General features: G+C 35.0%; 1 protein-coding gene across 3 annotated transcripts in view; it reads right to left on the bottom strand.

Moving 5' to 3' along the window:
* LOC118273326 (leucine-rich repeat neuronal protein 1-like) overlaps positions 1 to 26,523 on the bottom strand; it is a 245,848-nt gene that overhangs the window by 118,703 nt on the left and 100,622 nt on the right. For all 3 annotated transcript variants that reach the window (XM_050697179.1, XM_050697183.1, XM_050697182.1), the window contains one exon: positions 23,679 to 23,730. In XM_050697179.1, coding sequence (XP_050553136.1) covers positions 23,679 to 23,711 — 33 coding nt within the window. In that variant the 5' untranslated portion in view covers positions 23,712 to 23,730. The remainder of the gene's footprint in view (positions 1 to 23,678; positions 23,731 to 26,523) is intronic.

Consider the following 26,523-nt stretch of genomic DNA (forward strand, 5'->3'; position numbering starts at 1 on the left):
AATCTCCGTAACTCAGCTACCTATTCCTGAAAACACAAGTTATTTTCTTTGTACACACTTCACAGCAAGCTATACAATACCAATATAAACTGACCGTTGAAAGTGCGAACATATCATACAAAGCCAGACCATGATAAACTGGTTTTGTGTAGGTCGATGTGGAACCATGTGCTACAGCGCATGTCGGGAACAGTCGAGTACATTTGATTTACGGTTGTCTAAGTTTACTGCGAACGGGCTCACTCGTTCTGCTCCCAAAATAGCCATCCGGACTTTAAGAGCTGTTCCTATAGTCTTTTGAGGATATGGGCAGCGATTGACTTGAAAGATTTGGTGGTATAAGTTGTTGAAAGCATATATGCTGTGTTTTAAAATCCATGTTTAATTTGACAAGAATGCTACAGATTGCTATAAAAAAATAAGAATCCTTCTTCGATAAATGAGCCATCCAAGACAAAAAAAAATTCAATGTTCCTAATAATCCGTTGGTCGTAAATTCTTTTGAGTCTACTACTAAGTCATATATTTCATTTAAACAATATTCTTTAAATACTTTATTATATCTATATTTCCTACCATACAGTAACAATGCAACAACATTTTGTATATTCTTTATCATTTCCCAAAATACCTGTTGGAGTTTACCCCTACAATCGTCCAGTGATTCTTCCATTATGCTAGTTCTCTGCTAACCCGTCGAGTGCAAACGAAGCTTGAATATACAATAGTCTGCGTTCGACAGCAAATTCGGCTCGTCTGCCATGCAAGCTGTTTAAATTTTTAGGAGAACGAATATGTTTTATTTTTTTTCCTTGTGTCTTTTTTGAGACAAGCCGTTTTTGTTAGGAATTTTGGTGGGATAGATGTTCCTACTTTAATATTCATGTTTCTTGACGGAAATTTGATGGTCAACTTTTGGTATGATGAAGAGAAAACGTAATCCCATCAAAAACATCCTGTAAAAAACCCAAGTCTCGCAGCTCAGTCTTTCTACCGTCAAAAGTTGTGAGATCCATGTAATACCAAGTCGGTTAATCTATTTAGTGTCTACTTGAAGGACCTTCTGTCTTAAGTTATTACATAAGTTATTATCATGCCAATATTAAAAATATTTAACGTTTTAAACAAATAGATCGACTTGGACATCGCTTGATTTGATTATTAGTATGTATCACACTACACAGCACGACGGGCCAGCGACCAACAGGAACGAGAGTTTCAATCGCGTGAGGCGCGAGAGACTAAAGAATCTAATATAATATTGTAATATTAATTTTGTTTTCATGCGATGTCCAAGTCGATCTATTTGTTTAAAACGTTAAATATTTTTAATATTGGCATGATAATAACTTATGTAATAACTTAAGACAGAAGGTCCTTCAAGTAGACACTAAATAGATTAACCGACTTGGTATTACATGGATCTCACAACTTTTGACGGTAGAAAGACTGAGCTGCGAGACTTGGGTTTTTTACAGGATGTTTTTGATGGGATCTCACTTCTTTTTGTAGAGCCTTTCTTTTTGATACCATCTACTTCTAACGAATATTGTTTTATTAGATTTTCGTACTTCAAGACATGTCCAATCATGTGTTTTTCATTACGTCGACCATTTTACAAGTAATAATGTTGTTCAGTTTCATGGGCTAAACACACCCTTACCCACCCTATACCCCCTCCCTTGCCTCATATGGTAGGTACCTATCTACACCTATTAAATTTATAACCACCACCAACCTATAAATATATGGGATTACAAAGTTATTTATGCAGTTGGTGTATTTGGAAAACTGGACCGAAATTACAAAATATTTAAGTTTTCCCATGATTAAGACACTAAACTCTATATGTATTCCAAATATGAAGCTTCTAAGTCTGCTAGAAGTGCCTTGGACTTTTGATGATCGGTGAGTCAGTGAGTGACAAAATTTAGAAACTTTAACAAGTTGTCATTCTTAAACTACTGGTTCAAATTGACTGAAATTTTAAATATTCCGTGTTTATACAATGCCGGATTAGTTACTGAAGATTCAGGTTTCTTGCTTTATCCACAACCGAATTATAGGGGGTCGAAAAAGGCCCGAATTGCTTCGAGAAAAGGATGGTACGGCCGTGCCGCTTTTTGCTAGACTTGGCGGGGGCACTGCCGTGCCCCAGATATTCCATTGCTAGCTAGAACTGCAGATTTTGCAAGTTCATCTACCTCGATTGTTTCTGTTAGAGAGACTGTTTAATTAAATAAGCCATCCATAGCACGCATTTTTACATATAAAAACATAGGTTAGCTTAGTCCGTTTGATTGGTAAAAGCCAAATGCATCCACAGCAACGTAGCATAGTATATTAGTGGAAAAGCACCCTAAATGTCGTTGACAGATCACTGCGATGAGGAGCATACAAAAAAAGAAGTGAATAGTACATACAATTGTTATATCTAAGAAAAGCTAAACTACGATTCATTCATAAATCCTAAAACCGTTGCTTTAGAACATAAATCTAAGTTTTTATGCACCAACTACTCCATCTTCCATTATGTCTGTAACATTGTATCTAATATTACTACAACTTAGTATGCTCTTAAAATTGTGCCTCTGAAGCATGCACGCCATTGTACACATAATTCCTCTACAAGTTTAACTGCTTTCGACGATTTTGTATACGTTTTATGACCTTTGTAAACGAAGGCTGGTTAGCAACAATGTTGTTATTTGTTGCTCTGTAAAATTCATGTAAGTATGGTATAGAGAAGTGAATCCTTTCTCCTAAAGTATAATTAGTACTTCTGAACAAAAAAGGGACTAGAATCTGGTCTGTATTGATAGACGAGTAAAAGTTAAAGAAAAGATCGCACGAGCAATGTATTTGCAGCTCCTTTGGTGTCCATCAGACCACTACAGATGGGGCTCAATAGGGCTGATGGCTGATCCGGAGCTGCGGACTACCTAGTGGGTTTACTGGGGCTCCGGTTTCAGTTTCAGTCAGTAAGAATCTGACACTCCTTCTTGATTCAACAACTTAAGAACTTAAGAAGGAGTCATTGGATGATTTTGTCTCCTCATAAAAGAAACTCCTTTAGTGTCCATGAGCTGTGTTGGTCACTGACTGTCCAAGTAAGTTGTTCTTCAATAGCTTAAAATATTATATTTGTCATTTTGGTTCTATTAATCAATTTCATATATCCAAAGCCGACCCGACGATTACAATGCGATTAACTAATAATATGACTGTATGTCACAAATAATCTCATTTCCCTTTAACCGTAGCGGTCTTTTTAACCATTTATGTCATACGCAATGCGGTTTTATTAAATCGTTAAATGCTTTCGTTAAAATTAAATTTTCATTGTGGCTCGAATATTTTTTTATTTGTGCCTACGCTACGTACCGACCTGAAGAATGAAGAATTTTCAATTTTCAACGAGTGGGGAAGAAATAATAAACATCGCTTTGTTTTATGAAAATCGTAAAAAGTGGTGCGTTTTTTTTTTGTTGCTTTGTTAATAAAAAGTCTAGCTTCAATCGATCCGGTGAGCGATGGCCGGATATTGGAGAGTCGTATCGGACCGTAAATTAAAAATTCCGGATACGGAAGCAACAGTATTATCGCATCCTATTTACTTAGTTTTAGTTAAAAGTGTATATGGAACAAAACTGCAGTGTTATTCCGTGTTTAAAGTTGCTTACAATAGAACTCTTATTTTGAGTTTAAAATTAGTTTTTTGAATGTATCTCAAATTATAGACGTCAGATAACTTGGCCCATTAAAGTAAAGCCCTATTAATCCTTATCAAACCACGCAATGACACACAAAATATTTCAGCTTAAAATATTAACCCACCATTTACCTGTAAAAGACGCTGTAATTCATAAAAATAACGAACTAGAGCCAACTCATTATGAAAGCCACAAAGCATTATCGTAATTTGAATAAAAACCGTGGCGCGACGCCGGGACTCCACTTTAATATTGCGAGTGAGATGGCGCAAGGAAAATATTATTATATTAAAATTGTCAGGCCAGGTGAAAACTCGCCGGGGACTGCGCGATCTGATACCAGACACTCACATGTACACGACTTTAAGTCGCAAGAATATTCGCTCTTTAAATATTCAACGCCCATGTACCATCCTCAAACAAAGCTATTACGTTAATGGTGAAATATTTAAATTTTTCACCAAAACTAATATCTCAAATTAGAACAAGATTAAATCATAAAATGAAGAGGAAATATGTTGAATAACTTCCATGAATAACCACGTAAAATCGGGATCAGATAGCTCGAGTATTTTTGTACTGAGCACTGAGAAAATTCTATCGTAAAATTTCGTTTCGCCGAATTTCAGATTCTAATACGTGAAGCACGATTTATAGTCCCGGTTTCCTAATCGCAAGTGCACGCCAGATATAAATCATAATAACCGAACATTTCCGAGCGGTGTATTCAGTCTCGCGACTCATTTCGCTTTATTTCACGAGTTTTTCCTTTCCTTTGCATAATATTTTTCCTTTCTCGTCTCCTTTTATTGATCTATTCAATCGCTAGAATGTTCTTAATGTGTTTTTTCGGTTCCCTCGTGCTTGAGCTTGTTTTATTGTAAGAAAATATACAGATTATTTTCATCGATGACAAGAACCTTTTAGTCAAATATTTCCCTATCGTGGTGCCGAGAGTTTGTTTGTGGAAATCTCGAGAAGCGTTCGACCGTTTTCAATGAGACTTTCATAGGAGACTAAATAGTGTTTTTCTGCTGTATCACTGAACAAATATTTCTTTGACTATCGCTTGTTAAGTAGTCAGTTTAGAGTTGTTTATGAACGCGAAAATAACTAAATTCATGTCACGTACGACCTAAATTAATTACAAATAAAAATAGTTACAGGTAGAAGTGGAATATTCGCTTTACCGTTTTAAAATTTTGTTTAAAATAAAATCTGTTGCTGGTATTTTGCTGCTGGCTGTACCGCATGCTTTTATTTTCTTCTAGCAGCGGTGTAATAGACATTTTATTTTTGTTCATTTTTCTGTTTGCATTTTTTCAATTCCAACTTTATTAGGGTGACATAATTCTGTCATTAAAATGTCTACCTTAGCACTTCGTATTTAAATATGATTTCAGATTGATTTGTGAACTTAGAAACATACGTAAACAAAGCTACATTGAAATTTAAAATTTGTCCAAAGGAGATAGAGTTGGATTTCCAGACACATGAGGTTTCTTTAGAGATGAAGAAAACTGGTTATCTTAAACAATAAATTATACAAATGAGTCGGTAACAATAAAACTAATGAAGATATAATATATTCGTAGTTGAATACATTACGATTGTCATGCCCAAGTGAGGAAGAACTCTCAAATATTAATTAGCCAAGTGGGCGAACGAGTTCTTAGTTCCTTGACACTTTATAGTTTTAATAATGACAAAAGTATCTTCCATGGTCTCATCCAGTGACCTTAGGATGAGTAGTTAAGTTGTCACCAGGTGCAATAGAATAACAGATTTGATGTCACGTGACTGATATTAGTTTCCAATTTAGTGTATTTAATAAATACGGCTGAATTTCGATGTTGTTTAAACTAGGAAATGAACTAACTGGTACCCAAATAGAACCTGAATGAATAGTTAAAACAAAATTAAATTGATACTAGATTAAAAACACGGACTGACAATGCAATTGAATTGAAAATAAAACCTACTATAGAACATTTGATAAAAGGTTACATATTATTATAAATCGAACATAAAAGTATTATAATAAAAAGCTAAATTTTATTTCAAATCTAAAATATTCAATGTCATTACTAAACGACATTAATATCGATATATTATTTAGTGGAACTACTCTCATGAGATAATTCTTCAGTTTATGTCATTCATTCAAGAACGAATGATTGCAATATCGTTCATTCCGATGGCAAGGTAAGGTCATTTGAGAGTACAATTTTTATAAAAAATCTTTATAGGTATTCTTCATCTATCTTTTTACGACGTTCTACTCCGTTTGCTAGTTAAATAAAGTGTTTTCATTCAAGATAAAGATGCATTTTATAGCGTTTAATATATTAAATTTTATGCAAAACAGTTAATTCATATGTGTTCATTCTCTTGGCGCGCTCTTTCTTTTCCACTAAACTTTTACGACATCTTTGTTTCGGAATTTCGTTAGCATTTTGTGCTAGTGAGTGTGTTATCTCAATGCTTAAATCGAGTATCGAATCGGTGTCTTCATTCTCGTACCGACTATTCTATTAACGAGACAGAAAAAACAGCAAAGAAAAATACTCGATAGAGTAACGAATACATTCGCTTTTCTATTCTATATGGTAAATAAATCCAGTATATTTTATTTGGATCTTTAACAAACCAGACGTCTGAGTAAACAACGTATCAATGAAATCCCTTCAGTATCGTCCCTAAGCACAACAACTTCCAACCCAATACAACAGCATACAATAAATCACATTGGATTACAAACCACGACTCTTCAACCTTATCTCCCCTAGTGGTGTAAGCAGAGCTCCTTGGCTTAGCAAAATTTAATTAAGAACATAATATAGTGGGCCGCGAAAGTCAGGAAGGCATCTCAAAACACGGTTACTGATGATAAAGTCCGTGCTTTGCAACTAATCTCAAAAGCTGGGTTCTCGAAGCTATTGTGCAAGATGTGGAATAAGCCCCTTCTCTGCTAGCCCCCGGCTAAGTGGGGTATAATGGTTGGTTACCAAACTAATCCATAAATCCCGCCTTGACTTGGGATGCCGACGTTTGAGGGTACTATGACCACTTAGTCTCGCTAAGACGCTTTTTATTTCTGATCTTAGCACTGTCTTGTTTCATTTTATTTAATTGCCACTGGGACGGTTTGACGTGTTAAATGATTTAATTTAACGTGTTTGCGAGCTCATGTCAAGCAAATTAATTTTATATTAGGTTCCTAATATAATTTCGTTTAACGTCGCGACGCGATAATTTTATACAATTAGTTAAAAATGTTACTAAGTGTCATTGACAATTCCGTTTTCGGTTTTTTCTTCGTAAATATTCAGAAAGACCATGTGTGGCAGGATAGCATACCAAAATTGTTATTCAGAATTTAAAATGACAGTAAATAAAACGATAAAATATTCAAAGATTCAAACAAAACCTGTCACCCGATCGAATCGAGACACCGGTATCGATAACTCATGTTGCACGTCACTATAAATCAACGCGACCTTCACTGATAGTGATGCCCACGTACTAACTAGTCGATAAATTTAGTCGATAAATTCACAATTCTTGCACGGTTCGTTTGCGAAATCTTTGACTTAAAGCAACGTCTCCCTCACATTTTACATGATTTTACGTTTAGAAAGTTATTGGGATTCTCGTCAGACATTGTGAAGTTGAACGAACAATGTTAGCCATAAAATAACACAAGGTTTCATCTTTGTGAAGAACTAGCTTATTATCTCTAATACAGAATTACCCAATCAGCAATCCGCTGCTTTTTAAACCGCTCAATCATAAATATAAAGTCGATAACCTTATCGATACCGATTGTTTACGTAAGCACATCACTATTTTCGATACACACACATTGTTAGGTATTTTGCAATTTTTCAAACTGCCGAGATGTCATCGCGACACTGGATATAAAACTATCAAGTTCGAGTGTTGATAAAAGTTACCGATTCTCCGTAGATTTTCCTTTTGATCAAATAGCGTACGATCTCTTTTTCGATTACTTTCATCATACGTTTCTACGTATTTTTTTTTTTCGTATCTTTATAATTGGGATGAATATTTTGTTTCTGCTAGCTAAAAAGACGACACAGAAATATGTAGCTTTGGGAAAATACCGAAAAATGTTCTACAAAATAGTATTATTGGTATTATTTGAATATATTCTATGATTTCTATTTGCTACATAACTTTTACGTTTTGACAGTAATAGCTTTAAATAATGAGGCTCGAGACATGCGGGCTTGTTTTGTCGAGTCAATCGGTTTTGTTATACATTTAAAAATATCTTTATGGATTGCTTTTTAACATAAATTTCAGGAAGTTTTTACATGCAATTACATTTAAAGTGTTTCTCCTTATTTAGGCAGTTGATCCGAATAGCCTTTTAGCCTAAAATCGATAGGATACTTCGGCAAAAACATCTCAAGTACCAACGGAACCTCTTCTCATAATATTTGCAATAACATCAATTTTTATTTGGGTCATTTTATTCCATTTCGAAATAATCAACCCGCAGAATTTGGGCGATTTCTAAACTCATTTGGGTTCAAACGGCGTGCGACAGTCGTTCGGCCAACGAGTGTTCGACTGGAAACGGAAACGCTCCAAACTTTATTGGGCAAATTGAAAGAAATCATCATCATCGTTACCGAGAAATAGTTGGCCGTCCACTGTAATGGACGTCGATTAAGTTTTTCCGATACATGTGCATTTAATCTTTATTCTACCATATTTTTTATTTTATTAAAGAGCCTCACTCTGTGAGCCTCTCCCATGGTGATAGGCAGAGACAATGGAACGCCAATTGCTATGAATCTTACATACTTGTTTCGCTTTATCAACAATCATCAGTTTTATTTTTCATGCATACTCGTCGGTTAAGACTACTTTTAATTTGGTCTTCCAATCTGGTATTTCCAACAGTACTAATACATAATTTCAACATGTGTCTTTTGTATGTACGCTAAAATAGCTTTCGATACTTATACCAAAACATCGATAATGAAGCAACAACACAGCACTACTATCATAATAAATCCCGTCCTATTAAACAACATTTAGTTGTAGAAGTAGAAACTAAGACAAATCACTTCAAGTCCCCGTAGGCGACAGGCAAGCTAACGATAACCACTGTAATATTCTGAACACAGACTTTATTACTACATTGCAAAACGATAACAGTGACAGCGATGCCTTGTCCCAATCTCATAAAGATCTTGAATCACTAACGACAGTTGACGTGGCACAGATTGCATAAGAAATGATGCATAATGCGCCCAATATTCTGAATACCATTTTCTACTAATTTGGCAAACACACAAAAGACAATCTTAACTAGCAAAATTCTTTTGAATCTCAAATCAAATGAAATCAAATAGTCTGTTACATAAAATCAAATATTTATAACGCTTGGCATAGTTCCACTCGCTCCCACTGAACATTCGTGGTATGGCCACATTTGCATCGAGGTAGACGGCCTGTGATTTCGTTCGGTGCCATCCGAAGGCTTGATTAGGAAAATAATCGGATTTATCGGTCGAAAAGATATCCGCTGATGAGAACTAAAGGGAATTGTAGTGGTATTTAGGGGCTTAGCTGAGGTTCGGGGTATATTGGTGATTGTAATTATTTTTTTGCTCGGTTAGCGGAAATTTGCGGTCGTTGCTATCATGATAGGCATCAATGTAGTTTCAATTATTTATAATACATTGAGCAGGACTTGTTATCTGTGTGATGTCTGTATCTCTCTTAAACTAAGAAAACAAAAATAATAACAAACAACATTTTCTTGCTATCTCTACAGCTAGTAAACTCACGTACGGAACCCGGTCTTTTCACAAACAAGGAACAAAAGCAAACATGTCATTTGCAGTAGTCATAATAGTTGAGCAGTAAGCTAACCCTACCGCCGCGATGAAAACATCTGATTATGTAAATGCACGTACGAACAACACTCGTACGAAACGTGTGCGCAAGAGTTGCCTCCGTAATTGGTCGTAGAGATGCGCTCTAGTGATGTATCAACTTGTCGATAAAATGGATGGATTTTGTCGATAGACATGTTGACGAATTGTCGATAGAATTGTGGATGGATATCTTCATTCTTTTGTTTGTTTCTCTGTTTATTAGATTCTTATTTGCTTTGATGAAATGTGTTTTGTGTGTATTGGAGATATATTGTGATTGGGGGGATGAAAATGCAATATCATGCATTATTATGTTAAGCAAGTTGACCTAGTGGTCAATAATTCTATATGATATGCCAATGCAAGCTGTATTTTGTATCACACACTGTTATAATCGTGAGTTTATTTGGAACAATGTTTGTCCGTCAATCACGCTGAAACCTAGCGCCTTATGAGCCTAATAGCTGAATTGTGTGATAAAATACGGTTTATTCCACAGGAACGCGAGCGAAGCCGCTGGCAGAAGCCAGTCTCTATTATTTGCTTTGTTATTAACATGGACTAAACAGCATCAACTACATGCTAATATACATTATAGTTTGATTGGTAATCAGATCTTTATGTATAAGGTAATTCAGCATATCTGGCCCAAAATATAGTTTTCTATAGGTTCCCTTTACCATTCTAAGAAGGTACAGTATCACACCAAGAAACATGATCTACACAAGTACTTAATTTTCCTATACATTTATCAGTTTCCCGTCCATCAAACACAGTTTAGCTTCTAGTTTTCTTAACAAATAACACAGGCACGCAAATGTCGGCTTTCCCCAACGTTTAGAAAGTATGACAGAGCTGTTTAATGAACCATTAAAACGTTATCTTGTTTCTGATCTCTTCCTGGCTGACTGACCTATTGGTGCTGCAGGAATTATGTGTTTGTTGTGCGCGGAAGAGACTATATTGTGTCATACAGTGGACATGTATGATGAAGATGACGATGATGTGTTAAGGCTTTTGACTGTTTAATTCGTCACGCCTTTTAACCCCGATGGGGTGGGCAGAGGTGCACATTATGACACGTAATGCTACTGTACAATGTACAAACACTTTTCACCATTTGTGTTATAAGTAATGAGGGGTGAGTCTATTGCCATATACTGGGTTTAATTCTAGAGTCTCTTTAGTCTCGTCAGATATTCTACTTTGATCAAACAAAATATACATATCTGCTAATACCACAAGTCAATAAAACATTAAATTGTTTCAAATTACAAAAAAAAGTTAAAACTAAATATACACCTATGAAGAACATTTTTAAAGAACTCTTGGCTACAAAACACGTCACATTAAAAGAGATGAAACAATCCAAAATAATTTGCATTCAACCGTGAAGAGAGTAAGTACGTCATATTTTATTTAATTCCCGAGCTAAAACACAAACGTCCCGACTAAATCTTAGTGGAGTTTTACAATGAGCAGTAAAGGAATCCGAGACAACGCCGCGGGGCGCGCTTAGTCTAACTATAAACAAGTTGTGTTCGAGACGGCATGTACCAATAAAGTGGGTAGTTGTTTCCTTGCTCTCGTGTTTCGAATGTACAGGATCGAGTGAATGGGTCTCTTAGGACAGGGTTCTGTATAGGTTTTTGAGTTCATTTATACTTTAAACATTCAAATTATGTTTGGGTTTATGATTAACTAAAATTTCTAACCAGAAAGTGGTGTAACTGGTCTGTGTGAAAAATTTACAAGTTGTTTTTTTAGATATAGCTATCGAAAACGACAACAGACGTCCCCAATGTAATAACAAAAATATATCGATACAAATATCAAAACAGCATCAATCTAAAAATGAAAAGAACTCGCTTAACCAATCATTCAAATTCAAACAAGCAGAAAATAAAAGTTCTCAGACGCGATCTCAACTCAACCATATTTATCTTCGAGACGCATAATGTGATTCGGCAATACTTGTACCTAGATTTTCGGATCCACCGCCAATAAAAGCAACAGGGTTTTCGATCACATACAATGGAACTCTAGAAACATGAAAAAATTGGCGCCATGCCAGAACTATGCCAGACTTTGCTGGATACAACACTAGATGTATTACATGCGAAGCCTTTTATAGTTTTTGTCAAGCCATCCCAGTAATTTAATTCTATCGACAATGAAAACGTACCAGTCAGACAATACGCTTTTATTCTAAAACAAATTCCCCCCAGAAATTGCCAATATATCCCCGTAACTATCGACCGTCCTCGAACTCGATTAATACCGGTTATATCTAGTTTATCCGCGAACTTGAGCCTATAGAGCGAATTTATTTGAATGAAAATAGGCGGTGTAAGTGTCCCATTGATTTTATTGCGGTGCCCGTGTTTTGCCGCGGCAGTTACGGGTTAATGGTGCAATTGGATTTGGAACAGTTGAACGAAACCGCAACGAGCCGTGGCTCGGTGACTTTATATCGTTAACTATATCTATTACCACATTTTTCTGTACCCCTTTTAAACTTTGATATAAAGACTTTAAAATGTTGTAAAGTAGGACGCGAGCATTGTCGAGAACGTTGTCGATGCTATTAAGTTGGTATAAAAAGTACGTTTTAGAGACCAAAGCTTCTGTGTTATAGCTTTGAGCGAATTTTACGACTATAAGATCTATATAAGAAATTAACATTTACTATTAACTTCTAAAGTTCTAAGCAAGCTACCACAAACTCTTTCGGAGCGCTGATAGTTGCACAAAAGGAGCATTTAACGCTACTAGCTCTACAATGGTGTTCATTAAATCTTTTACAACACCAAACTCCTAAAGTGATACAAAACTCCCTTGTATGATTTAGGGCTGAATAGTAGCGATATTTCTCCCTATTATAGGAGCTGCAATAATCGCGTTCCAGGCCGGGCCGCGTTTTGCCGCGCGACGAAACGCCCGCCCGTTCCGTTTTACATGGCGTGCTTATTTTCGTGTAGTGCTGTCTGCTGCACTCGCAGTGTAAACGCTCGTACGGAAATCGCTGGCTTTGTTTTTGAAATTGGAACTCGTGTTTTTAAATGTTTAAATGCAGCTTTTTAAGATGTTGCGGAATATTCCTTTCGGGTCTAATTGGCCTGAGTTTAGCGCGATAACGTTGGATTTTGTTCCACATTTATGCTTTTTCTAAGTCTTTGTTTATTTTGGAATTCTTCGACTGTTTATTTCTTGAAGCCTTGACGTTTTCTCAGAATCTTGTATTTACTTGTAACATCAGCTTTGTGACGTAAAATAACTTGTGTTGGACTAGCGATGGAGTCGAAGGCACGTACTATTATTTCATGTATGTGTACGTGATTTTTACCCGTTTCCTCGATGTAGCAGACTAATACAGTTAATGTGTGTGTTTCTAACATGAATAGCGAACTAGAAAATAATGTTGGCTGCCTTCACCGTAAATATCGACGAAAATCGTTAGCTGAGCGAGCGTCTTATGTACCTACAAAATAAGGATTAATGGAATTTTCAGCTAAAATGGATGCTGGGGCTGTAGTTAATGTTTCTCGTATAATGGTTAGGATTATAATAATATTTTTGCCTCGCTCGTCGGATATTGAAGGTAGAGATTGATAGTACAAGAATCCCGGGAAATACAGGTGAACTCTGAAAAACTTCGATCAAATTTAAACTTATTGTTTTAACGATTAGGGTTCATAATCATTTGTTACTCACTGATATGAAAAGTTTGAAGTTACGGCGTCGCTTAAGCTCTTACTTACGCAGTCAAAGTAATTCACATTGTGATTAAGCAGCGCGTTATCGAGTGCTCAATCGATTTACTGAAAGTAGGTCGCGGGTACACTCAGCTACAGAATTGTTACCGTGTTCGCGTATGTCTTTAATTTAAGGTACATGTATGCGCGAAAGGGTTTTCTAAGTGCCTTCTTGCACTTCGATAATGCTTATCGTTTTTATATTAAAAGCCAATAATCTTTGTTTTATTTTCTGTGGATGATAAAGCTTGATAAGTTAAATTATACGAACGAGAATAGAATACCAGACCACGAAACAATAAAATGAAATTATTTACATCACATTGACACAGTCACTTTTATTGGAATGTCTTTAAAATTATGCTTATTTAATGCAAATAGCCTAACAATAAAACTTAACTCGCTTTCTATAGAAAAATAGATCGATTTTTTTTTTAAAAAAACGTTGCCCCACAACAATTTGTGGATCACACAAAGAGTTGCTCCGTGCGGGAATCGAACCCGCTACCCGTTGCACGGTAGCCAGTTGCCCAGCCACCGCGCCAACCGTGCAGTCGCTCACCGCGTTTCGTATAAAATATTGCCATACAAACGTAATCAAATGAAAGATCTTTCTCTAAAGAAATTTTCCGATATAAATATGAACATCGAAACTCGTAAACTAGAAAACAATAGTTTAAAGAACCGGTTTCATATAAAAAAGCCGGGTTTATACAGCCTGTTTATTTATCACCAGCCAATTTTTTTATTCAAGCATTCCATTTTTAAATAATAACGGCTTTAAAAAAAAACTGACTTCAGTATCAGTGAAGAGGATACCGTTAAAAAGTACACTAAAATGATCGAAATAACTTTTATTTCGGAGGTCAGCTGTTTCTAAATATTGAAACAAATAATATTTGAATAACCCCGACTTTCAAAATCAAAGTCAATTTGATTCATTTTAATGTTCTTTTTAACCGATTTTCTTCAGTGAAGTCGGTTATTATTATTATTTTGTAATTTTTAGTTAAAAATTGTATGTTTGAATGATACCTAACTATCAGAAAAAAATTGGCTGGTGATAAAAAAATCAGGCTGTATAAAAATAATGTGATTCACATGTTATTTTCACTATTTCGTATAATTCGATAGGTGTGTGGGAGTATATGCGACCTTACCTCCCACTCGAATATTTGAATGCGTCGTGTGCGATTGTTTGCCGACGGCACGGTTGCATTGTTTTATGCAACCAATTGTTAGGAGGAGTTTAATATTGCAATTCATTAGGTAATAAATTTGATTGACTTTTTTGGTTAAGTCGTTGCATGATAGAGGGCGATATGTGTTTGGGTCGATATTTCTATATCTTTGTTATTAACATTACGTGTCATCTCAGTGACCTTTGTCAATAACTTCATTGTAATGACACTAGTGTTGAAAGCAGACAATTAGGGCTTAAGCAGACGTGTGTCATATGAATTACTTTTCGTTCAAGGAATGGTACTTATTAATACGTCATCTAATATAGACGTTTGTATACGTAAAATGTATATAATCTGACCCTAAGTAATATAACCACAACAATAATGATCTCAATCCGAGCTAAACATGTAAAATAGTGATGTGCATTAACCATATTCACAGTATCGATAAATCAAAAACACGTATATATATAAAGAGCTTATGATAGAAATATGAATGTTGGTTTTATCTACTTTATAACAATATAGTCGTGTTTATGTGGTATTTTGTAGCTTAGAAAATAATATAATTTTATTAGCATATTAGTCTTGTATCCGACATTGTGTACCAACCTTTACAGTGTTATGCAAGAATGAAGATCTATTTCGCTGCAGATTTAAACACTGGCTCCATTGTATAACATTAGCTTTAAATGAGACCGTTTGATTGTTTGCGTGGGACACACCGACACAGAGTGGGTTTATTAAAGGATTCGTGGTCGATATTACGATATTTTGACGGGTAATTGGATAGACTTTGGTTTAGAGATTTATCGTCGGATATTGTTCATTAGATACGATATACCTGATAGAGGTTTAGTGGTTAATCTTGCGTCAAAGATTTGGTTTGTGCGTAATATATTGTGATTGTAGTTTTTCGAAAATGTTTGTAGCCAAATAATGAGACTGTGAACGGTTAATCGTTGACTTTATCCCATAAAAACCTAGGTATATACATCACATCAATAGCCTATAAGCGGCCACTGCTGAACAAAAGCCTTTTCTCACACGGGGAAGGTTTGAGCGTTAATCACTACGTTTGCCAAAAGCAGGTTGGTGAGGTATCCACACGATGTCTTCCTTTACCGTTTGTCAGTGGTGATAAATAATCTTAGAAAGTGCATAGAAATCGGAAAAGTCATATTGGTACTTGCCGTTGGTAGGGTCGAACTCGCACCCGAGTGCATGAGAAGCAAGCGTCTTAAAACTCTGGGCCACCAACGACCCATACCGGTACCGCAAACGTTTATATGTCGATGCCCTATTTTGCAATTATAGTATAAATACCATATACAGTAAAGTACTTAATTCTATTTATAGCTAACTTCCCGGTTACAGTAATAGTTTCAACTTCTAGATTAGGAACCCATCCATTAATTTAATTGATATCTTTAGTCCACTATCCACTAGTTGTCTGTTTGTCACCAAATGACATATACCAACTTTAAGATAAGTTTTCTATAATATATAGTCAATTAAGATAGATGTGAAGTTCCTATTTTGGAAACTGGTATATTGATGATATGGAGTTTTAAATTCTAATTCTGTCTTATGAAGATCAGTATTCATTATTTACTAGAAAACTAGGGTGAATGACACTTATGTATTATGATTTATGAGTGTTTAGTACCTATGTCTACCCACTCTAGGATATAAAGAAGTTAAGTTCATATAGTAGGTTTACATCCAATGAACGGGAAAATTTACTTACATGAACTGTGTCTTGCATTACTTTTGCAAATAAATACATATATGCAGATTGAAACAGTTCTCAATATATTCAGTATTCTTCGAGTGATAATTTACCAGTTTTCGCATCATTTTGATTAAAGCAACCAGTCTGGCTAGACTATAAATTGTACCTAAGTGCCAGCACAGTAAATTCTTATACACCACACAAGATTAATGGCGCCGCACTATTTGTGTTATCACATTATTGAGTTTTAGTGATGTGCTACACATGTATCGATAACATCTTTGTTGTAATGTCGATAAATCGTCGGTTTTACTTTGAAATATTTTGTAATATGAATGTTCGGTTATTCAGTTATATTATGTATTTTTTATGTGAATAACAAAGTTAATTTCGAAGATTTTATTTATTAAAATGTTAATTAACCTCTTATTATTATGCCAGATTTAACTTTCTTATTAAAACTTTAAAAGAAAATCTAAGAATTCGAGTTTTTAATCAATGTAAACAAATTTTCTTAGAGAACAATTTAAAATCGTTATTATGTTACAATTAAAGAAAATAATAACAAAAATAGTTCATTAAAACTTTCTTGTAAATAATGTAAATTTTAAACAGGCCATGAAAACTAAACTTTTCATAAGTAAAAGTTGTTTGTAAAGTTGCCAGTAATGAAACTAAATTAATGCGTAAACGTTGAGTTCAAAAACTAAATATTTACTGTTGGTAACACCTGAATAAATCTGATATTGAGATAAAATTCTATGTGAAGAATATTTCTGATAACTGCTATTGTTGGGCACAATTTATTTTGTTAATTACTATTTCATTAATGATACTTTAGTTGGTTCTTTATAGCTTGTTAGCAGAATATTAATTATTTATTATAATTAAATACTACGATATCTACGGCCCGTAATTACTTGGTTCAAAGTTAACAATGAGTAGCTTGTTAATATTAAAATGTAAGTAACTAGCATCGTTCTGTTTAATGGCAGTGGTTTCTAATATAGTAATTGAGACCTACACTGAAAAATAAAAATGTATTCCAAAATGTAAGAGGAATAGGGATGATGACGGGGTGTAGTCCATCAGTAAGGTAATGATAAAATATTAGACACATATTTTTTATTTCGTAAAATAAGATAACAATACTCAAGAAAATCAAAAAATCCGTGTCTAATGTTTTAAAATACAACACGGACATTAAAATAAAAGTTAGTCATTTACCCTATTTTAACTTACCTAACCTAACTTTGTTTAATGTTGTGAGCAACTGCTAAGGTATTAAAATATCGTATTTAATACCAACACATCATTTCAAGGAAACCCTGTAGTTATTAGTTATTACACTACGTTATATTCGAGAACTGGTCCTGAAATTACAAGCTACCACGGAACAGCCAAGCTGACGCATGCATATTGCATCGCACATCACTACTCTGCATAGTGCTGCCTAAATATTGATTCGATTAATCAACCTCTCGATATATTTGTCGATCGATTCGCTCGCTACTCGTGGGAACTCAATTTGAATCTCAATTATAGAAAACTATTAGTGTTGATGTTCGTTCGTGTGTCGAGTAATAAATTAAAAATGGCTGGCAATCTCACGGCTGTTTGAATGTTTAGTCAATATTAATGGCTTGCATTCGAGTTTAATTTGGCTAACTGATTGAGTGAGACTTTGTTTGCCTTTGTTAAATAATGTTAGCGATTTTTTTAAAGGGATTCCAAAGATAATTGACCGTGTAAATTGATAGAGTGGTTTATTTTAAAGCTAGTTAGCGATAATGGGTCTGCTATAGATTTGTATTAATGTTTTTTTCAATCTATCAACATTAACGCTGAGTTTATTCGTAGGAGTGCTTTATCCGTTGCATCGTGTTGTTGCTGTAGAAAATGAGCGTGGCATATCATCAGGCTACCGTAGCCCAGCTGAACATTACTCAACTATGGTAATACAGGTATCACGGTTTACCATAAACAAAGATAGACATCCACATAACAGAGAACAAAGAGTGGCGACCACACACTGTTGAATTTCAAATTAAAATTTTCAGTTCATGAAATATTAACACTGGAATAAAGCCTGGTCTGCACTGTCGTGCGCAAATATTCAAATAGAATGCGCTTGCGTCGGTTCCCACCGCGTGAAAGGTCGCTAGTGTGCACTCTGTGTTATGCTAAGCAACGTTGAGATACTACGCTGTAGATGGAGTGTAAGGGCTGTGTAAGGGACGAGCTGTAGCGATATTCAATTTTATCATCCAGTTAGATTTATCTGACTAAATGTGAAGTAAAATTTTACTAGTTGTTTTGAAGCATATGTCATGAATAAAGGTAGACAGAAGGCGGAGGTGAATTCTGAATTTAGCAGCCAGTTTTCAATGTGGCATCAGTTAAGTAGTGCTTCCTTTGTAGTAAAGGCTGAGCTATTTCACTAGGCACAATTCTAGGCTCTTTCAAATCACCGAAAAATCTAGTAATTTATACTTAACCAGCAATTAGAGCCATCGTTTGACAATCATTTCTGTAGCCATATGACCATCGAAGCTACATTCATGTATATTTTCACAAAACTGACCCCGCTATCACCCTCACTTGCACCAAACGGCCTCTCCACAAGAATGGACGCATCGTGGCGCATAAATAAATGCAACTTTACACAGGTGTGTATCGACTGCAGTTACTATACTTACTGTAGTACACGTCACGTATGCGGCTCGCTGCATGCTTACTATTGTTTACCTTTGTGCTATCTTAGTTGGGTTCTAGATTCTTTATTGCACACGTTTCTAGATGACTTCGAAATACTTAGAGCCAGTCTGGAGCTGCCCAAAATGGATCGTGGTGTTTTTTTTTTGAGGAGGGAAAATCATCCTGTTTTCTCTCGCGTTGGCCGAGGCGAGAGGGAGTGTCAGACTCTTACTGACTAAAAACCATCCCGTTCTGACTCTTGTTTTTCGAGCCAGAGCCCCCGTAATCGGCTTGGATCTGGTGTCTAATACAAAATAGTGTCATCTCTATTTCAGGAAAATTTTTGCTAATCACTGTTTTGAAATGGTAAAAGTAATTTGGAGTTTTTCTTTGTTAAACTGAATCTGCAAGTGTGGAGATTTGCAGTCTAATTCAGTAGTACACCGTTACAGGCTGTTGGTGAAGTATGAAACTGAAGACCTAAGCTTATGATTAGAAAAAATAAAACAAATACAATAGTTAATAAGTTTTGAAAAATAAAATGACATCGACTGTAAAATATCCAACAATACGAGACGACGGGAATAACATCAGACTATATTATCTCCATGTAAGTAATAGATAGTAATTGTAGTGTAGGGTCAATAAATAAAACTAAATATTCATAATAAAATAATAGACATGAAAATATGTATGTAACAAGAAGGACACGATCACACTAGGTACCTATTAATTCTTTGCTTACTGAAACAAAGAAAATAATTTCTACATTTCAGTTTGACCTTTACAGGCAATAAGTTTCAGGCGCTGTAATATTTATGTAGGGATAATAAAAATTCTACTTTATTTTTTGCTCTTACAGTAAATGTTTGGTGGTTATTTGAGAAAGCAAATCATGTTCAATGTCCACTAGTGTGTTGTTTTTATGAACATTTCGGGTTTTGTTCAGTTCAATATGCTTGATATTTAGACTAATAAATAAAATTGGAGTGTCTGTTAGTAATTTGAGACAACCTCTTTTTACTACATGCATCTGATACAGTCATACACCCAAATCACATTTTTACGATTTTTGTCTGTTTGTTCCGGCTAATCTCTGAAATGGCTAGACCGATTTTGATGGGAATTTTATGGGCAGTCGGCAGGTATCTGGTGTACTAAGGAGTAATTTAGGCTGCTTTTATTTTCGTAAAAATATTTTTTAAATCAATATGCCAAATTCTGTCAGAAGTAATTATTTTACACCAGTAAGAGCTAGTTAGTATACTTCTTAATATTTAAATAGAGTCTTAGATACGGTGTTTACATATTTGTAAATGTACACATAACATGTATAACATAACATATAATGAACATAACACCCAATTAAATCAATAAACAATAACACGATTTTGTTAACAGTGTTACTTAACAGCCTTGCACACGGCAGCCATGTTTGTAGCAAAAACGTAATCGGTCATCTTGCATTCCGGGCGGGTGCGCAAGCGCCGCTGCTCGCATACTGGCCAGTTGCGATAGATTAGCGCCGGTAATAGGGAGCCAATGATGGAGGGGAAATTTCGAGACTTGTTCATAAATTATCAATAATTTCACTAATAACCAAAGATTGACTTGTAGAATTAAGGTATTAATTAATTAAATATTAATTATAATAAAATAAATGTATGTAAAACGTCCTTAAATGCACGTAAATGAAAAAAAAGAATGTTTATATTGTAGTATCTACCTGTAAATAGATTTTCTAACTTTATTTTCAGAATCAATTTTTCCACCAATACCGTGTTACCACTCTTATCGGCTTATGTCACGTGACGATTTAATATTGGCAGCCATATTTATTTTGTGCCTGTTGTAATATAAATAAACAGTAATATTTCAAATATTATCCCATAAATTAATGGTACGTCATACTGCCCCTACTCGCGCGTGCCCGTGGCAAATGCGCTGGGTTGCGCGCACGCACGTCGCAGCGGCTCTTATGCTAATATACTATTTACAATAAGTACTTAAAAGAAAGGAAATTTTAGCAGAATATTATTATGATTTATGCACAGTAGACGTTGTAATTTAGTTTAAAATTATTTATTTAAGTTATTAACGAATATATATTTTACCGGTAAATATTTAGACTGACTCTTTTTGTATGTAACAGTCGTGTGTTCGATATTATAAGTTCTACGACGCTTACACAAAATTATTTAAATATTTTATAAAAGGCTTTCTTAAGATATAAATAGGGATTTTACTTAAATTTACTCTTAACTTTCTTTTATTTTCAGTGCCATTAATGACTGTAGCTAAAAAACCGGCCAAGTGCGAGTCGGACTCGCTCATGAAGGGTTCCGTTACAACAAGTAGATGACATAATATTAAAGTTGTTAAATAACTTGGTTTTACATGGAGTTTGTATGAACGACAAAGTTATATTTGCGGTTTTTGAAAATGTTTTATTTCTTAAAAACCAAAAATGATATCTCGTTCAAACCAATTTTCGTTGTTAGTTTTCATTAAAATCTACATTATATATTTTTTTTCAGTTTTCTCACTCTCTTATTTTAAAAGTTAGAGGGGGGGGACACTCATTTTTCCACTTTGGAAGCGTCTAACTTTCAAACGATTGATTTTGACAAAAAGTGGTTTTAGGAACCTCCATGTCTTTTTTAAAGACCTATCCATAGACATCCATCACGGATATGTTAGCTGAAAAAAAATTTTTTTTGAATCAGTTCCATGTATGGAGTGCCCCCCTTTAATTTTTAAATTTATTAATTTTTATTCAAAATTCAAATAGCGGTTACTAAAATACATCAACTTACAAAGTTTCAACTATGTAGGCCCAACAGTTTCGGAAATAAATGGCTGTGACATACGGACGGACGGACGGACGGACGGACGGACAGACAGACATGACGAATCTATAAGGGTTCCGTTTTTTGCCATTTGGCTACGGAACCCTAAAAAGAAATTGTAGAGAAAAACCTTTTCTAAAATAAAACTATTTATAAATGATAAATTATCTTGAATATCACGTACAACACGCAACAAGAGAGCACATAAAATTTTCACGATAGACAGACAAACGACGTAAAAAAGAAACTGAAGAACAATCAACCGTTTCGAACCAACCGCCATTTCAAAGTAAATTCGAAAACACATTCTTTTTATAAAAAAAAATAATAGTCTTAATATAAACGTATCATATTTTCAAATTGAAAAAAAGAACGACGTCTTCGGAGAAAAAAATAAAAACGCACATTTAAAAACACTGGCCGGCTAACCGAACAATTTATATTTTTATAACTGTAATTCATACGAATACATTTATGTTGGCAATACTTTTATACGAAAAAAACACTTTATTTATCCGAAAGGGTCACTTTTAACACACCTCGGAGTATAAATGGTGATTCTATTCAAAGTGTAGAAGGAGAAGAATATATTTTGAATAACATTATGCCAAGTCTTTCAAGGAAAGGATTTTGTATCAATGAACGGACTGTCCGACAGTTTTTATTCAATGTTATAGTTTTCTGAAGTACATTTCGTTCAACGGCTGTTTTAAAATAATGTGGAGTGTGGCAACCCCGGTGTAGGGTTGCCAACATTTAAATAAATTGTTGGAAGGAACATTGCAAGATGCGACTTTATTCTAATATGCATAGGGTTTACTGTATACTGTAAATATTTAGTTTTATCTTTTTGAAATGGTACACCAACGACCAACATACGGGCAGTCGGGCAGCTGTGTATTGTTTTACGTAGAAATAGTCAATGTTCTTTTCTGCATAAGTACCATATTGCCTTATCATGATTTTATATGATTATCTGGTTATCATAACTTTATATTATGGTAAGTTATTGAACAAAGACTGCAATCTTAAGCATTTTCTATCCCACACTCAAATTGTACAACAAGACAAAGAAATTTGATCCTTAAAACTTTAATTTCAAATACAAAACAAACAAATATAGAATACAATATTCCTACAATTAACATTTCAACTACGCAGTACGAAAACTTGTGCCACAATACTCACGATAACAGGGTTGGCCGTCATGTTAACCAATTTCACTCCACAGGGGATTTCAAATTTCAGTTTTAATAACTACTATAACTCCATTAAGGCCTGTTTGCCCGCTGGCCAGTAATGAAAAAGGCGTCAAGGGATGATCTTCGCTAGTTCATCCCAAAGGTCGAAATTCCGGTCCATTGAACAATAATAGAGGCAACCCTAACACGTGTATGTGAACTTAGTACCTATGCATGTATGTATGTATGAGTGTATCGTATTTTCTTTCTCTAAATATGTTCGGACTGTAGGTTTTCGGGCGGAAAAGATGTGTCGTTGGATTGCTGATTTTTATACATGTGATATGATGTTGTTAAAACCTATAATGTCCTTATAACCTCTATGTCTCTTTCTGACTATTTAATAAGAGAGAGACAAAGTTGAACATTTACAATGTAACGCCCACTTTGTTCTAGGGGTGTGTAAAGTGATTATAATTTCACGACAAAGACCAAATTATGATCAATATAGTAGCTGTAGTTTTATTTTACTAGGTGTATGCTGTATGCGAAACTGATGAGCACTTCAATGTAGTAAGTGTATGCATATTTACTACCGATAAATACTTCAGTAAGGTACAAAAAACAAATTGAGAAACTAACTTACCTCGCATATCCGTTGATCTGTTCTTCGTCTCATTTCAATCTGCTGCAAAGATCTGGAAATAACGAGAAATAACCGGTTAGTTAAACAGTAATTAATACCAGGTACCAGTATTTATACTGCTCTAGGAATGTTACTCATAAGAACAAAATACAACTCGGAGCCAATCTCAAACCCTTTAAGGCGAAGCGTCGATAATGTGATGTTGCTTATCTATTCATAGTATTTTCTTACAGCGTTATATATTCCTCCCCTATTACATAACCCCTACAAATGCCTACAATAGAGACGTACACCCAAACCACTCCAACTCCCATTATAGACTATCACACCCCTACTTTTTCAGCATCGACAAAATCCCATCGACTCCTAAGTGCGAAAAGTTCAATTTGCGTACATTTCAGCTTGCACAGCCCTACCTATAGAAAGACGACGTGATGAATAGGGCTGTCAAAGTTGCCAACTCATTCTTTTATATTGCACGCTTTATTTTTGGTTTTGCTAATGAGCTTTCGGTTAATGGCAACCCTTTGGTTAGGGATGAACAGTTACAAGTGAATAGTAACCGCAAGTCATGTAATTATGTGTCACGCTGTTGCTGTTGCTAGGTGATGCGAGTTTGTTTATCACTTTTTTAGCGATAGGTTCAAAGGATAAATGAACTCTGACGTTTTTATGAAAAAGATGTTATCATCACTCTTTTACAGCGAAAAGATTAGATTTTTTCGTAAGCAATGTCGTGGGAGGTTTCAGATGCCCGCTACTCATGAGAGGTTGCGGGTTCCAAACCTACCAAGTTTTAAAGTGACTTTTCCCAGTTATATTATTATGTGCTTTCTAAGATTATTAAGACACCACTGACAAACAGTGAAGGAAAACATCGTGAGGAATCCGGAGCTTATATTAATTTCTAAATAAAGTTTGAAATCGCCAATAGTGATTATTGCTCAAACCTCCTCTGTCTGAGAAGAGGCCTTTGGTCAGCAGTGACCACTGATGATCATGTTGTTGAATGAGATAAAAAGGTAGTTTAGGGTAGAATGACGTGCTAGCAATATTGAATTTTGAAATAGAAAAATCTACAATTCTTTGAAGATTGAACTCAAGATTTATTTTAGACTGTGTTCATTGTATGAATGCTATAAAAGCATTGCTGGACCACAATCCATTGATTACTTAGTGGAACCCATTGTAGAGAACTATAGAAAAGGGTCTAATAGCACTAAAATGTTATCATGTCAGTATGTAACAAAAGTGCTGAAAGTAAATCATTAAGTAAGGGCGACGGGCTAAATGGTGCTTAATGACCTGGGTAATTAAGTACATTTTTCTATACAGTGCCTATTCTGGGGCGTTATTCAGCCAGTAAAAGTAACATTTATTAGAATAGAATAAAATTCTCTCAAGACATGATTAAGTACTTTTCAAAATGTATTTCTGTTAAAATTGGACAGCTGAATAGAAGTGTTGATTCCATATATTAATGTTTTCTTAATATAATGTAGCTCTTTTCTTCATATATCACGAATGTGTTACGTTATGAGTCTAAAATAATTTCGCATATGACTTCAAAGACTTTCTTCCATCCAATATAAACTTGGCAGCAAACAGCAATATGCATTATCATGAACACGTTAATATTATTTATTGGTTCACATTGCAAATGGGAATCTGAATTGAAGTTGTTAAAGTTCATAGTCATTTGAACTGTAAAAATTTTGACTGAAATTGCAAGTAATTTCAAACTCGCTCTCGTTCTTCAAAGAAACAGTTGCAACCGATATTAAAGAATTCCCAGCTATTGTTTGAAGTCCAACTCAACCCCTGAGTGGAAATAGCGTGAACAGTAAGTAATACTTTTGAGAGGGTACTCGTAATTCAAGCGGAATTCTGTACAAAGAGCCACCAGCTTTGGGTTCGTCGCCTGCCGACAGGGATGGCAATACAACGAACAATTTTTTGAGAAAATATTTTCTCTAGAATGGACCCACTTGACCTTGGTGGAGGAAGGAACAAATTAAGAATGTTCGCAGCTGGACAAACACACGTAGGTCAAGCGAAAACATCGCTACATTCAGCAATGCTTTATAGTCAAGTTTTGTTCCAAGAAAAATCTTGCAAACAGAAATGGAAATCTCGTACCAAAATTAAACGGTTAAAAGGTAGATACTTTTGGAAAGTGCCAAATCCAGAACTTGTATATTTTCTATATTATTTCCTAGCGAGAATTGGCGTTACGTAATGAAATGCAGGAGAAACAAATACCACTACTGTGAAAACCAATTGCCAAAACTGGACAAAGCTATGAAGTTTTGCTCTGCAGTAGTGACATAAATCACTTTGAAAGGTACGACAATCATTCAATCAAAAGCATTGAAATGGCCAGTGGTGACCAATAAAAATCAGCGTGCGGACAGCCTATCTTTTACACTACGGAATTTACATTTTAGGAGATTCCTATATCTCGGTGAACCGCAATGGCGTGATTTATGACCCCTGCCAATTCTGTGCAGACTGAGGCGTACCCCAAGGTTTGCCAGCCCTGGAACCACCCCGGGAGATTAGTATTCTTCCCCCGTTCTTTCACGCATAATAAATTTAATCCGGGGATTGCATTCGTTAATCTCATTATTCTTGTACATATATAAGGAGTAAGTCTTGTGTTCACTTGCTTGTACTCCCTTGTTTGTAATTTTTAAGACAACAAAACTTCCTGAAATGATTTCCTCAAATGTATGTTTTTGACACAAACGTTTATTAACGTTATTTTTGGCGATACAAAAAGTCCGTAGAAAGGTTACACGTGTCGTACTGTCAAATTGTTTATGTTTTGTTAAATGTGTGCAAA

This window comes from Spodoptera frugiperda, chromosome 1 (assembly GCF_023101765.2).
Source record: "Spodoptera frugiperda isolate SF20-4 chromosome 1, AGI-APGP_CSIRO_Sfru_2.0, whole genome shotgun sequence".
Taxonomy (NCBI): domain Eukaryota; kingdom Metazoa; phylum Arthropoda; class Insecta; order Lepidoptera; family Noctuidae; genus Spodoptera; species Spodoptera frugiperda.